The 14,617-nt window shown below is 44.0% G+C and overlaps 1 protein-coding gene across 1 annotated transcript in view; it reads right to left on the bottom strand.

Annotated features, from left to right (window-relative positions):
* gse1 (Gse1 coiled-coil protein) overlaps nt 1-14,617 on the bottom strand; it is a 164,610-nt gene that overhangs the window by 104,675 nt on the left and 45,318 nt on the right. The window contains exon 2 of the mRNA XM_041066856.1: nt 8,646-8,796. Within this exon, the coding sequence (XP_040922790.1) occupies nt 8,646-8,796 (151 nt within the window). The remainder of the gene's footprint in view (nt 1-8,645; nt 8,797-14,617) is intronic.

Genomic DNA, 14,617 nt, shown 5'->3' with positions numbered 1-14,617 from the left:
GGGGGCTATAATTTGTTTAGTGTATGTGATTGTATTAGTAGTAGAGGTTGACTGGGCCTAGACAGACAGACACACACATACATTTGCACAGCTATATTTGTTAGGACATTGCATCCACTTCTACACATTGTAAACAGCTTAACCCTAACCTTAACTACAACCTCAATTCACACCCTACCTCCCACCCAGGACCTCAGAACCATACGTTTTGTCTCTTTAGGGCCGGTCTTTGGTCCCCATGAGGACGACTGGTCCTGACAAGGAAGGTATTTATACTGAAAATGGCCCCAAAGAGGTAACAAACACACATATATATATATACACACACACACATTTCCTGTGTATCTGCTCAACAGTTTATGTTGAGAATGACGACAATAAGGGTGGGGAACAAGAAGATGAGCTGAAAAACAGAAAAAGGAGGGGCACAGAGGAAGTAAAATGTATGAGAACAGGAAAACAGTCAAATGAAGATGAGTTAGAGATGAACATGTCTCAGAATTGTCTCACAATGCCCAAAGAGTAATAGTCTCTTGTGAATGCTTAATGAATATTGTTAAAGACATTATGGAGAAGCAAGTAACTAATTACCATTGTAAATACATCCAGAGTTGTAAATATAAGAGTGGATGTGAATTAACACGTCCAACATCCAGTTTTACCTCCCCCAAAAGAGCTTGTGCTGCCCTCGGCACAAGACAAAATCCACATATTTCATCTACCAAAATAAAAAGACCTGTAAAACAATTTTGCTAAGGATGACTGTTGGTACCAGGAAGAAGTAATAATAAGGTCAGGGCAGTGAAAGGAAGTAATTTTAAGATATATTTCTGTAAGGTAATTGGAAATTGTTTATTCTATATAGTTTCTCAATCACATTGGGGATTTTAAATAGCTTAGAAAGCAGCTATTGCACAGGATAAGTCAGTATACATTACAGCATCTTTAAAAATGCAATACTTGTACATCAGGATAGCTGAAGGAAGGCCAGAAAAAGAAGGTGATAGTTCCTCAATGTTATTTTCTTATGTGTTCAACCACCAGAAAATGGTGGTGAAATAATGATAAATTCATATTTATTTTTTTCAATGAAATCATTATCCAACCATGATAGGAAAAAACATAACATTTAGATACTGTCACAAGACCACCATAAATGGAAAATGTAAGGGAAAAAGGAGGAACAATGTCGAGGAAGAAAGAGTGAGAGTGAAACAGAATGTACTAGTAATGGGCCAACAGCAGAGTAGAGAGGCCATGTTCGCTGTCAGCCATTAACATGGCCAGGACTAAATTATTCACTGCACTCTGTCACCTTACACAAGCCTGGGCTAACTCAGACTAAAGAGGGCTCTGTGTGTGTGTGTGTGTATGTGTGTGCATGCCTGTGTGAGTGTGCATGTGAATGAACAGTGGCTTGCAGGAGGTGATGGGGAAGGATTCCTTTAAAGAAGGGGGCTCAGTATTGCCATCCTGTGGATAGAACAAGTAAAAGACTGTGCATAAGCCATTTCTATTAGAAGCCACAAACACACACACACACGCACACACACACACACACACACACACACACAAACACACACACCTTTAAATAAGACTGCATGCAAATGATGTACAAGTTCTAACCTTTAGATGCCCTTAAAGTACATCACCAAGCACACGCATATATATAAACATACAAGCACATACCCTGTGTGTAAACATAAAAAGAGAAGAAGGAACAGAGAACTGTTTTGTGTAGAGGAAGCTGATTTCCATGCAGCCTGCTGGTTTACTATGGAACAGGAGAGGCTGGTTAGCAGGAGCAGCTGGGCAAACAATACAACCTCACCTGGAGTCATTTACATGGATTGTGTGTGTGTCTCTGTGCCTGTGTGTGCTCGTGTGTATGTGTATAGAATAGAATAGAATAGAATAGAATTTTATTGTCTGATACAAGTGTAACAGAAATTTGCCTTTGACAGGGCTCAGTAGCACATTTACAGATAGTAAAAACACATAATAAAAAAAAACTCACATACAGACATACTAAGACCACATAAATGTAAAAAGTAACTAAAATCCCGCTGATAATAAAACGTGATCAGGTTATTGCACCTTTGCTGTTCAGGGCATTGGCTGCTGTTGGGATGAATGATTTTTTGTGGACTGTTTTTCTGGCTAGTGGGACTTTGTATCTCCTGCCAGATGGAAGAAGACTGAAGGAGTGGTGGAGGGGGTGAGAGGGTTCCTCTGTGATCAGGGTGGCTTTCCTGATCACAGAGCGTTTGTACAGGTGGGACAGTGGAGTTTGTGGTGTTCCAATTATTTTGCTGGCTTGATTTGTGATCCGTGACAGTTTTGTCTTCTGTTTGCTAGTGAGGAGGTTGTACCAGGATGTGATGTTAAAGGTGAGAATGGATTCTATGAGTGACCTGTATACCATGGTTAGGATTTTTTTACTGACATTAAAGTACCTGAGTTTTCTAAGGAGATGGAGGCGCTGAAGCGCTTTATTGTAGATTGAGTCCGAGTGTGTTTGGAATGATAGGCGGGTGTCTATCTGTGTCCCCAGATATTTAAAACACTCCACCTGCTCAACCTGCTCCCCGTGAATGCTCAGTGGTTTAAAAAGCGGGATATTTGCAGCTGTATATTTGCTCACACAGCACAACTCCTTTGTTTTTGAAATATTTAATTCCAGTGATTTCTCACTGAAGTTTTTTACCAGGTTATCTACCGCTGTTTGGTACTGTGTGACAGCCTCCATACTGACCATGTGGGCTACTAGGGCCATGTCATCAGCATATTTTAAAAGACTCATTCCCTCCCTGCTACAGGTGATGTTGTTGGTGTAGACAGAGAACAGAAGGGGAGATAAAACACAGCCTTGTGTATGTGTGCGGTTGTTATGTTGAGAGGGGTGTCTCCTGTTGCTGCTCTTCTTCATCATGTTCCTGAAAGTGCCGTTGGCAAGGAAACCAGAGAGAGAGAGAGAGAGACATAAGAGACAAGTCAAGGAGCACAGTTTCGGGTAAGAGCAAAACGAAATGGGGAAGAAAAGGCAGACAAATGAGAGGAAAAATAAAAGCAGAGGATCTTGGAAGAGAATGGTGGGGTGGGGAGGGGGGTTAGCAGGGATGGGGGGATGGTTGGAAGGAGATAGAGGAGGGAGTTAAGAGAGGGGAGGCAAAGAACATGTGACAGTGTGACCCATGCCTCCCACTGACAAGCTTTATTACAGTCCCACCTGCAGCGAGACAGCAAAAAGCACTTAGCCTCAGCCAAGTCGCCTGACAGTGGAGGACAGTTTGAGAGGGAGGGAAAGAGAGAGGGAAAGAAGGATCGAAGAGCACAAAGAAAGGAGGAAGAGAGGGTGGCGGTGGAGACAGGGAGGCTGGCTGGGAGGAAGGGATGATTGAAGTCATGGGGCTGCAGAAAGGGAGAAAGAGGAGAGGAGATATAAAGAAAGGGGAAGAGAGGAAGAAAAATAGAGGAAAAGGAATAACAAAAATACAGAAATTAATCCAAACTGTGATAAAACTGTGTTCTGGTTCAAGCATCCTCACTTTTACCCATCCCCGAATATGAACAGATCTCAACTCTCTTGCTCTTTTGAGGCAGGAGATTGTTGTGGTGTTGTATTACATTGTAAGGTTTTCTTATGTTTGCCCACCTGTTGGAAATAAAAAGAAAGAGACAGATCCAAATACATACACAACACAGCTTGCAGCCAGCTCTGAGAGTGCAGGCACTGAGGCTTAATCCTGATTTAACACCTGTTTGCTGGTGAATGTAAGGTCAAAGGTCAGAGTCTGGATGTCTCTCACTAAGTGGTCATCTTTTCGAGGGCTACTGCTGAAACATGGCGGTAACCTGACCTCACGGCTCTACACTGAGCCTTAACCTCACATCGGGTGGCCTCACCAAGGCCTAAATATAGCTATTCTCATGTCCAAAAATTCCTTGCTCCATGCTGCACATAGCTGAATTTTATATATCTATGTACTGTGTGATCCAGCCAAATATTCACCCTCAAATAACAGAACACACACTCACATGCTATTTGCTGTCATCATTTAGTGCAATTCACACAATCCCTGAGAAGGAAATAATTAAGAGGATGAAATGAAGAGAGGTTTATTACTTCCTGAACGGCGACAGCTCACATCTATTAGTGCTCCAGCCTGCTGATGTATCTGCTGATGAGCTACGGCCGTGTAATGACGTGCTCCGCTGGCTGTGAATCTATAGGTCTCTCCCCAAGTCTACTCTCTCTGGCTCCCAGGCTCTGGATGGAAAACCACAGTCACTAAATCAAACCCATCCGGAGAGAAGGGGAGAGAGAGTGAGAGAGGGGGGAAAGAAAGAGAGTTTGTGTGTGTGTGTGTGTGTGTGTGTGTGTGTGTGTGTGTGTGCTGGGGGGGGGGGGGGGGGGGGGGGGGGGGGGGTTAACAGCCTGTTTCTCAGCCTTTCGGGGAGAGGAATGTGTTGGAAAGGGTACAAATCAACCAGGAGTGACTGCACAATAAGGTCAGTGTGACCAGGAGGAGAATCCTGACTCAAGCGCTAGACACGCACAAACACACACACAAGCACACATGCACACAAACAAACCCATTAAACACACAAATGCAAACACAGCGAATGATTGAGTCGGGGCATAACCCCGTGCCCACCCTGTGAGTGGCTAATAACTGTGGCACGGTGCCAAACCCACTGTCTCCTGACTGATTTCCGCATGCCCGCCAGGACTGGCGCCACACAGCAGAACAGAGCTCTGTTTCTCAAAAATCCTGTGATCATTACATTACTGAATTACTCAAATAGATGGATGAAAAAACAGCCACGCAGGCCAGTTCGTTTGCCCCCTGAAGAAAAGATGTAATGGAACAGACAATGGGAACACTGTGAATTAATATTTGTTTGTTGAGACTGCCTCCCTTCACTTAACACACACACACACACCTCAACGCCCTCTCAGCTGGGCTGGAAAAAGAGGGCAGTGAGGTGGCACTCTGCCAAGTGTGGTGCTGCCAAGAGACTCGGTATACCCTGGTCTCCAGTGGCATTTTAATCACACGCACGTACATACACACACACAAACAAACGTACACGGACACACACACACTTCCATCTTGTGTGCTTCATGGGAACAGTGGCAAGCTTGTCACTGTCATTCGAAGTTAGCCCACCCTCCTGCCATCCCTACTGAGGGGGACAAAAGAAAAGAAGAAAAGAGACGGAGTGGAGGAGGGGGAGCAAGCAGTGGCATTCCTCTCCATTCCACCTCTCCTCTCTCACCCTCCAATCTCTGTGTCCAAACACATCCCCCGTCTCCTCCCCATTCAGCGTCCTTGTCCTCCTCTTGCCACGCCGTCCCTCCCCACCTCTCAGCACACTGCTCCTGTCATCCTTCAGCTGTATTCTTTCTGGCACTGCTCCTCTCATCTCTCTACCTGCCGGTCTGTTCTCTGGACAAGAGATACAGGGACGGGCACCTGTAATCACCCTCTTTTGGGGGGACAGTCCCTCACTTAGTGTGTATGTGTGTGCGCAGTATGTGTGCTCTTCGTACATGGCTGTTTGTGGATTGAGCCTGACTTGCTGTGTTCTCCATGCAAGACTCTTAATGTGAAATGTTAACCACCACGGCTAAAGCACCAGCTCAGACATTGATCCTCCTCCCAAGCAAATGCAGGTTGCCAGATATTGGGAATTACCCTCCCTCTGTGCCCCAACCAGCACCCACATCCCATCCTCAGTGCTGTTCCCTGCTCCCTCAGTGGGTAATTGTAATTGTATTGAACTGGCCAGAAGCCAAGCGCACAAGACTGCCAAGTCTGCCAAGTCCAGCTGTGCCGCTGCAATCAAAACACACTCACAGCTTTTCTCATGACAATCACATCATCAGCATGTGTAATTCTGAGACAAAAGCACGCCAAGGCACACACATATATACACACCTATCTCTAAATCTAAAATATTTTCTCAGTATGACAAGATGAAGGACAAAAGACTGTGATGAAACATTATAAGGGAACAGAATAAATGTTGAAAAAAGGCTGATGCAGTGCAAAGAAGAAGCAGAATTGTATTGTATAGAATTTCCTCACCACACATTCTGCCCTTCATATTAGTCCTGTGCATCTCACCCTTCTTGGCCCCTTCACCACTAATAATGATATATTGACTCTGTGGTTGTTTTGAGTTCATGGTTCAGCCCAGATGTCACATCCTCTCCCCTACAGCCTGACTCTGGTCTGATAGGGGCTCGTGATGGACCACAATATGTTTACACATTTTAAATGAGCATTGGTTGTTTCTTTTCTCCATTTTTGAAACATTTCTGATCTGACAGCATCTTAAAATTTCTCTCTGTGAGATACTCACATTCACAAATACCTGCATCCAATCTCTTTAACACCACGGTGCAGTGTGAAAGTGCACTCAGAGTAAAATAGAGCTACGGCCATCAAACCGTTAAATATTTCACACACACACACACACACACACACAATTAAAACCCAGCAGAGAGCAGACTGCAGTGGACAGCAGGACTGCGTAACTGCAACTGTCTCAACTTATCAGCCTCGCCCTGTAGCCTCACTCGAGCTGTTACATCGGGACCTATTTAATGATTAAAACCCAACAGTCTTAAGATCATGACTGATTGTGCACCTCTCTGCTCTATCCTGTGTGAACACCGCAAGCGTGTCTTGTGTCACGTTTCGAGCCTGAGTGGAGGAAATGGGCCGTGTCATGTCAGTGTGAGCCGCAGCGCAACACACATGATGGAGAGCACTTAAATAAGTCATGAAAACCCCGTTCTCAGCCCACACCAGACCACTGGGAGGAACATTCAGTCTTCTGCATGTACGTGTGTATGTCTGTGGGTGTGCAGTGGCCCCCTTTGTTATGCCTGTTTAACCAAGTGCCTTTGAGTGTGTTGTGGTTGAGCTTGTGTGTATTTAGTGTATATGTGTGTGTGTGTGTGTGTGTGTGTGTGGGTTAAGTTGGAAAGAGAGCTTGAGATGAGTTTCTGCAAAAGACAGGGGGGCCCTCACGGCTAAACAGAAATAGCCTCAGAGAAAAAGAGAGAAAGAAGCCTGTGCGCGAGGGAGCTATGAGCAGGAGCGACAGACAGCAGTGAAGAGAAAGAGAAAGTGAAAAAAAAGAAGGGTGGAGAGTTAAGAAAATTAGATTTACAAAACCCCTGTGTTCATAAGTGCAAATGTTTGTGTGAAAGAAAAAAAAAAAGACGAAGAGAACGGAAAAGATGCCTGGTGAAAAGCCAGTCCAGCTGATAAGAGGAGACAGCAGCACTTTCCGTAAAAACGCACTGAGCTCCGAAACCCACTGCGGTGATGGCCTCCCTCAGGGCATACTCGCACACGTGTCACTTATTTTTGTGTCCGCGCCTGCTTCATCATGACATCTTCTACCTCATCTCTCAGTCTCACTTTGCCACTACCATTCTCTCCTTTGCCTGCATCTCAACAACCTGCTTATTCACCTTTCTGGCTGAACACTATACTATATATATCAATATGACAGAGATGTGAAATGACTGCAAAACCTGTAATTCATTGCTCTGGGTTGAAATTGTCAAAAAAATAAATAAATAAACTGAAACTTTATATTGACAACAGAAGTCTCTAAAAACAAAAACTGAGTGAGATATGGTGTTCAAGCATGTGCATCTGTGTGTGAACGTTGACAAGTGTCAGCGTACAGATGTTTGTGAGCCTTTGTGTGTACGTTTCCTGCGTATGCTGGGTTTGCTGGTGTGCTTTGTTGATAATGAAGAGCAGTTGCTATTAAACAACACAGTCAAAGCGAGGGTGAAGAGATCAAATCCCCCACACATTTGCAAAACAAACAGCAGGGAAATCATTATTATCTCCTCTGCTCTCACACAGCAGCATATATATAGGTTGACTGTTGCGATGCCAAAAGATGGAAAACAAAGAGTTAATCTGGTTTGGGTGAGAGGGTATTGTAGGTAGATACTGATAAAATAAAGTGGTGACAGAGGAGTGTGGTGAGTTACAAGAGGAAGAGGTGTTAGAAGACATGACGGAACAAGCCAGAAAAGAACAACTCAAAAGGAATTTTGGCACTTTTCACTTTGAGTGTTCGAGCCGCCTCAGACCTCATCTCATTCACTCCAGGGGTGTCACTACTTCCTGTGTTGCCACACAGCAGGGTCAAGAGGACACCTCTCATGGGAAAAAAGAAGCAGGTATAAGTTGCCTGCTAAGTGAAGATATATATTCTCAGGGTATGGCTTATTCTTGGTAATATAAAGATGAAAGCTAAACCAAAGCCTTTACTACAGTATACCACACAGAGTGACAAGATCAAGAAACACAGTGTGAAACATGATGAATATGTCTGAAAATGCTACAAATGGCTGGAGAATAGCAAAAAAAGGGAGATTTACTTGCACAGATCTGTACTAACATCTATCATAGATCACACTGGTGTGAAGTGAAATGCTATGGATTACAGTTGCATCACACAAAAGGGACTTTTATGTGAACCAGGCAGCGATGTTTTAAGAAAAACAGAAAATCAAAAGCTGAAGATCAAGGTGAGGAAAGCAAAAAATTACAAAACAACATTGTAGACGGTTCTCTGACATTTAGGAGAGCAATACTCACTGGGAAGTGGGTGGTCAGCTTGGTCAGCTTTTTCTGGCTCCAAGGTCACTGGGCGAGAAGGAATGTGGTCACCTGCAGGTTTTGAGGGCCCTGAACCACCTGAGTCCACCTCCTTACTGGTTCCAGCCTCACCCTCAATCACAGCGCTAGCCTGAAAGATTTAAAAAACATGATTAACATCCTTAGCAGCTAATATGGAAGAAACAAAGGAAGGATCTTTGTAAAATTAGGGCGTTTGTTTGTAAGACAGAGGTGGACTTAATGAATTATCGATGATCAGGGAGTGACTTCGACATAAAATGTGGGGGTACAACAGCAACACAGGCATAATAATCAATTCTAAACAATAGAAAGACACTGATATTGTAAATATAGCAATTAACTGCTGATCTAACTCCCGTCATTGGTGCAACCATTTTTAGCTGCTGTCACAGTACTCAGATTTCTGCTATAAAAAGAAAACAACTAAAGGGGACACAGTGCTGGGTGAAGAAGTGTCCCTTCCCTGAAGTGACAGAGCTGCAAAACAGACAGAGAGACACACAGACAGACAGACAGACAGAATCAAAGACGGAGGGAAACAGAGAGAGAGAGAGAGAGAGAGAGAGAGAGAGAGAGAGAGAGAGAGAGAGAGAGAGAGAGAGACTTTTCCTGACAGCCCAAGTAGGCTTGGATGTGCTCTACACTCTGCTCCCCTCCACAGCTGAAAGAGGAAAGAGGGATGAGGCTTCAGGAGAGAAACAAGCTGACCATGAAAAGAAGAGGGAGAAGCAAAGGGTGGCTGTCAGTGAGGAGAGGGAGAGAGAGAGAGAAAGAGAGAGAGAGAGAGAGAGAGAGAGAGAGAGAGAGAGAGAGAGAGAGAGAGAGAGAGAGAGAGAGAGAGAGGAGTGGGGGAGAGTTTCAAAGAGACTGTGATGGCTCCCTCCACTGACGAGTAGCAGGGAGACAGGCAGGGGAGGTGCAGCGCATCTTAAGACAAAAAGGCACCCTGGGCTTATGAAATATACATAGCTCTCAGCTGGAGACAGAGACACAGAGCGACAGAGCAGGAGGGCCCTGAAGACTGACGAGACTCCACTACCCCTCCTAAACACACACTGCTAAAAATAAAACACACAGACACATTCCTAATGACTTCTCATGAGGAGCCAGGGGGAGGTAGTTAGTACTTTTTTATTTTTTATTTATTTCTTTTTTTTTTTTGAGTGTGTGTATGTGTGTGTGTGTCTGTGCTTACATTCACTCACACGTTTGTGGGCATCAAAGTGCATCAATGCTTCCTCCTACAGTTGTAGGTGTGGGAAACCACAGTAGTAACTATTACACAAATACAGACAAGTATGTTGGCTGTTGGCCTATATGTAAGGCCACCTGCTGGTCTGGGGGATTTTCTTTTGGTCGGAAGCTTTTTTTTTTTTTTTTTTTCATCTGCCTCTCTCAGACCCACCCACCTGCCCTCTCTTCAAGCCCAGACAGCTGCTTCAGCCACGCCAGCAGTTAAAAACCATTTAAACAGGCCTCACTTAACAATAAAATCACCTTTTGTTCAAGCTAACGATTCACCTCTCCCACACAGTCACAGTAATGGCTATGCCACTGAAGTATTGGGATTCTCATGCGAGTGTGTTTGTGTGTGTGTTTGTGTGTGTGTGTTAACAGAGACTGGGTTTTTTCTCTTCTTTCCTTTGTTAAGTATCCCTGCTTATCTTATCCTCCTCGTCAGACACGTTGGGTGTGCCTCCCTGGTCTAACATGTCAGGTGTAAGTAAAAAAAAAAATAAATAAATACGTGCCAGTAAACAGTCATGTCTGAGCCAGGAGATTACGTCTACCCCAGAAAACATACACAACAAACCTGCTTACATATTTCCTGACCTTTTCTGTCTCATGTTCTCTCCTTCAGCCTCCTCACTGTCTTTTTTCCTCCTCTTTCTCTTTTTCTTTATTTATGGAGTAAAGTGCACGTGTGAGGTGCTTGGTTATGAATTCCTCACGCTGTTTACTAAACTGCAAAAGTATAAAGGAGAAGGATATAGAGAGGAAGCCAAGAGTATCGAAACTGCTCTGTCAGGTCAGGGACACAAGCCTTTATAATTTAATTACTGAGATATTGTTGCTTCTTTCATCCACCAAAACAGATGGTATAGAGTAACACTTGACATACTGACATGATGGCACACATATAGCTGCTGCCATCATTGAACTCAAGTGACTCATTTTTGCCCATATAATTGGGAAAGGGTGAGATGACTAGTATTAACATTAGTTCTTTAGTTAACTAGAATAAGAGTCTACAGCAGGGGGTCGCCAACCTGTCGACTGCAAGCAACTTGTCGATCTTTGTGAAACTCAAAGTAGACCGCAAAGCTTTAGAGGGAAAATAATAATACTAAGATAAAACAACTAGAAATTATGTTTCTATACGGCTAAACTGCAACAAAACATTTGTTTTGTACAAAACGTAATCGATGGATTGATCATGTTCAGAGCTATATTTTTTAAATGAATAAAGTGCTATATTTAATAAAGGCACCTTAGCTGCCAAGAGGTGGTCAAGGTGGACAGTGGGTGTACAAAGCACAGGACTGTCACAGAGACCAGGGTTCAGATCCTGAGTCCCATCTGTGATTAGGTTTAGGCAACAGCGTTTTGGTTAAGGTCAGGGAAAGACTGTGGTTTTGGTAAAATGTGTATAAACGCTGTGAGCTTTTATTTGTTTGAAACCAGACCACAGTCTTTCCCTAAACTTAACCGAGTGCTTTGTAAAAATGTTAAATCATGCTGAAGTCCCTACAAATGGATATTTTACTGCAAGATTGGATATTTTGGAGGAAATTAAATATATTGTCTGTAAACATTTTACTGATATGTTTGGTATCAATGTGTTAGAGACTTGCCAAATACATAAATTAACAGCTTATCCTTATGATGTTAATGGAAAACGTACTAGAACATATTTGCTGTTGCAACTTTTGGTGACTTGTGAGCAGGGGAGAATTTCCTCTCCACTCTTCTCCTCCTGTGCACTGAAGGTCAAACCTTACTTTGGCTCCACTTATCTCTTTGAGATGGCCTTTTCACAGATGAAAATAATCAAAACAAAGCACAGGAACCATCTGACTGACAGGCACCTTACTGACTGCGTGAGAGACTAGGAGTCTAACTATGGGCCAGCAACCTGATAGTCACAGCCATCATACAGACTTGGAGTGTATAGTTCCTAATTGCTTATTTCCCTCTTGTTGTATGAGCTCAGTATGAAGATTTATGCTGCTCTCTTTACCAAATTAAATCTCATTTTATATACTGCAGTCATCCATATTTTAATTTCTGCCTTGTATGCTGATTTTGAGAGGAGACTCCTCCAACAACAACCACACAGGCACACCAAAGTGGTGGACCAACCAACCAACTGATCTTGCTAGTACTGGAAAAATAAGAAATTGTTTTTTGGTTTTTTGGGGTTTTTTTTGTTTGTTTTTGTTTAATATAAGTCAGTAAAATTAAGATAATGCTGTATTTTTCAATTCAAGAACTGTGTCTGAGTTTATCTGCACCCTCATGTTGATATATGCCCTGTGAATGGAAAAGGAATAGACCAGGGACATGTAAATTGGAGCGCAAGAGTCAGGAGGTGAAATGAGAAAGATCTACAGAGGTAGCACTAATTGAGGTTAATTCTACAGTTCAGCATTATCATCTCTAATCGGTAAGGAGGAAGTTGGTAATGGATGATGTCACAGGACATGGAGAGAGCCTGCCAGCCGAAATCACACAACAGTGCGCAGCACTGTATGCCCTCAAAGGATCACAAGACATTAGCAGCTCAGCGCAGAGCATGATAGGAAGCTGCAGATAAACAGAGAGTCCGGAGGGCCTGCAGGCTTGCACAGGGAAACGTGTGAGTGCTTGTGAGTGTGTTAGAGAGGGAGAGGCTTGTCAGTCAAAACAGTCACAACCTCTCTAGTCATCTGTCTGTCTCAACCCACATCTCACCTGTCAACCTCTTGAAGCAGTGCTGTGCGCACACACACACACACACACACCTTGCTCTGGGCTCAGTATAACTTCCTAGTAGTGACACCCAGTGAGTGATGAGGCGACACACATGCACATCACCCAGAAACACATGGGCCCTCTAACAATTACTCTCTTTTTCTTGCCCTCTCTCTCTCACACACTCATTGTGACCTAACCCAAGCCTCTCCAGGGACGAGCTCTTCCATCACGGCCATGCCCGTCGATACTGCCCTGCACAACATCTGTACACACCTAGCAGATTCATTAAGGAGGAGGACGGAGTCAAAAGCAAAAGGAAACATCAATAGGCAGAGGAGGTGGCCACACATGTGTGTATGTGTGTGTGTGTGTGTGTGTCATCAGGGGGCAGGGCCATCCATAAACACCGCTGACAGTCTAGACAGGAAATACACTTGAGGGTGTCGATAAGTTAGTCAGCGGGGGTGATGAGAGATCAATAGGAACACAGGATGATGTCAGTGGCTCCAGATGAGCTCACCTGAAACAACTAAGGATCTACATATGAGGACTTTAGATGTCACATTATTTGTATTATCACAAAGTGTTTCATATAATCTTTTTTTCCTGGAACAAGAAAGGCAATAAGACCAGGAATTTAATCATTGTTTATTCCAAGAAATTATAATTTCGTGAATTAGTCCTTGAAATACTCCTGCACAACCATCTTAAGAGTCAGCTAAGACTGAGTACAGACTTTTTAAAGACCTGCAAGCAATAAATCGTAATTATTCCTCGGTTTCCTCTGGTACCAATTCCCACTGTTGTTCTGTCTTCACTACAAGGGCATTGCCAGTTGAATCACAACTGTGTTACATCATTTCACATTAGAGAGTTTCAAAGGAAATGTTTATTCATGTGAAAATGCCATGGATTATAACTTCTACATTGTTGGGAATAAACACCTCCAGAAGCATATAGTGATTCTCCCTTGAGATTTGGGAAAATAAAGGAGATGGAGCTGATTTCGCCCACAGGATGTGACTGCCCTATATCACACTGCCTCTCTTGCCATGGTTTTGAGTGCGAGCGCCTGTGTGTGCGCGCACGTTCGGGACCGATGTGTGTTTGCGTGTGTTCTCAGCTCTACTGACATTTCCTCAGACGTGGTTGACATTTCCAGGGGATTTGAAGATTTGATCCCTTCTGTGTTTGAAGAGTTGTGTGCTGCCCTCCTCACAACACAGAGGGAAAGGCTGCTGCAGAGCCGGCAGCATGCCCTGCCTTCGGGGCCTTACTCCACAGCATTTGGAGCAGCCTGCTCTCACTCACCCATAGTGTGATCAGAAGAAGACCTGCACTATACATTGCCTGCCTTTTAGAGATGACTGGTTCACTGCTTGGTCTTTTACTTAGTCTTGGTGTTTTCCCCTGAGCTGTGGGGTGTTTCTGCTTCTCTCAACTGAGGCAGAAAAGCTATCACCAAAAGATATGAGAGAAAAAAGTGGATAGAGATGGTGTGGGAGGGAGCGAGAGGGGGAGAGAAAGCAAGAAAGTGTGAGAGAGAGGGAGGGAGAGATCTGTTTCTCCTGCTACAGGCTGGTTAGTGGAGCGAACTGACACAGACTGACATCTCTCTTCCACGGAGACCGAGTTAAAAAGAGCCTCGCTACTCTTTGTCCATTACTCTCCAACATTCCCTCCTCTTACTCTTTCAGCTGTCCTGTCCTGTCCTGTCCTCTCTCTCTCTCTCTCTGTCTCTCTCTCTCTCTCTCTCTCTCTCTCTCTCTCTCTCTCTCTCTCTCTCTCTCTCTCTCTCTCTCTCTCCTTCTCTCTCTGATCACCCTGCGGCTCCCATGTCTTGCTTTTTCTGCCTGGATGGAATCTGCAGCAGTCCTGTCCAAGCCTGGGGCTCAAATTACACCCCACCACCCTGTGCTGGCCACACATTCACAATCAACCACACGCATATGTACACACATGCAAGCCCATAC

The sequence above is a fragment of the Toxotes jaculatrix genome, chromosome 1, assembly GCF_017976425.1.
Source record: "Toxotes jaculatrix isolate fToxJac2 chromosome 1, fToxJac2.pri, whole genome shotgun sequence".
Lineage (NCBI taxonomy): Eukaryota > Metazoa > Chordata > Actinopteri > Toxotidae > Toxotes > Toxotes jaculatrix.
This window is presented reverse-complemented; position numbering and strand designations above follow the sequence as displayed.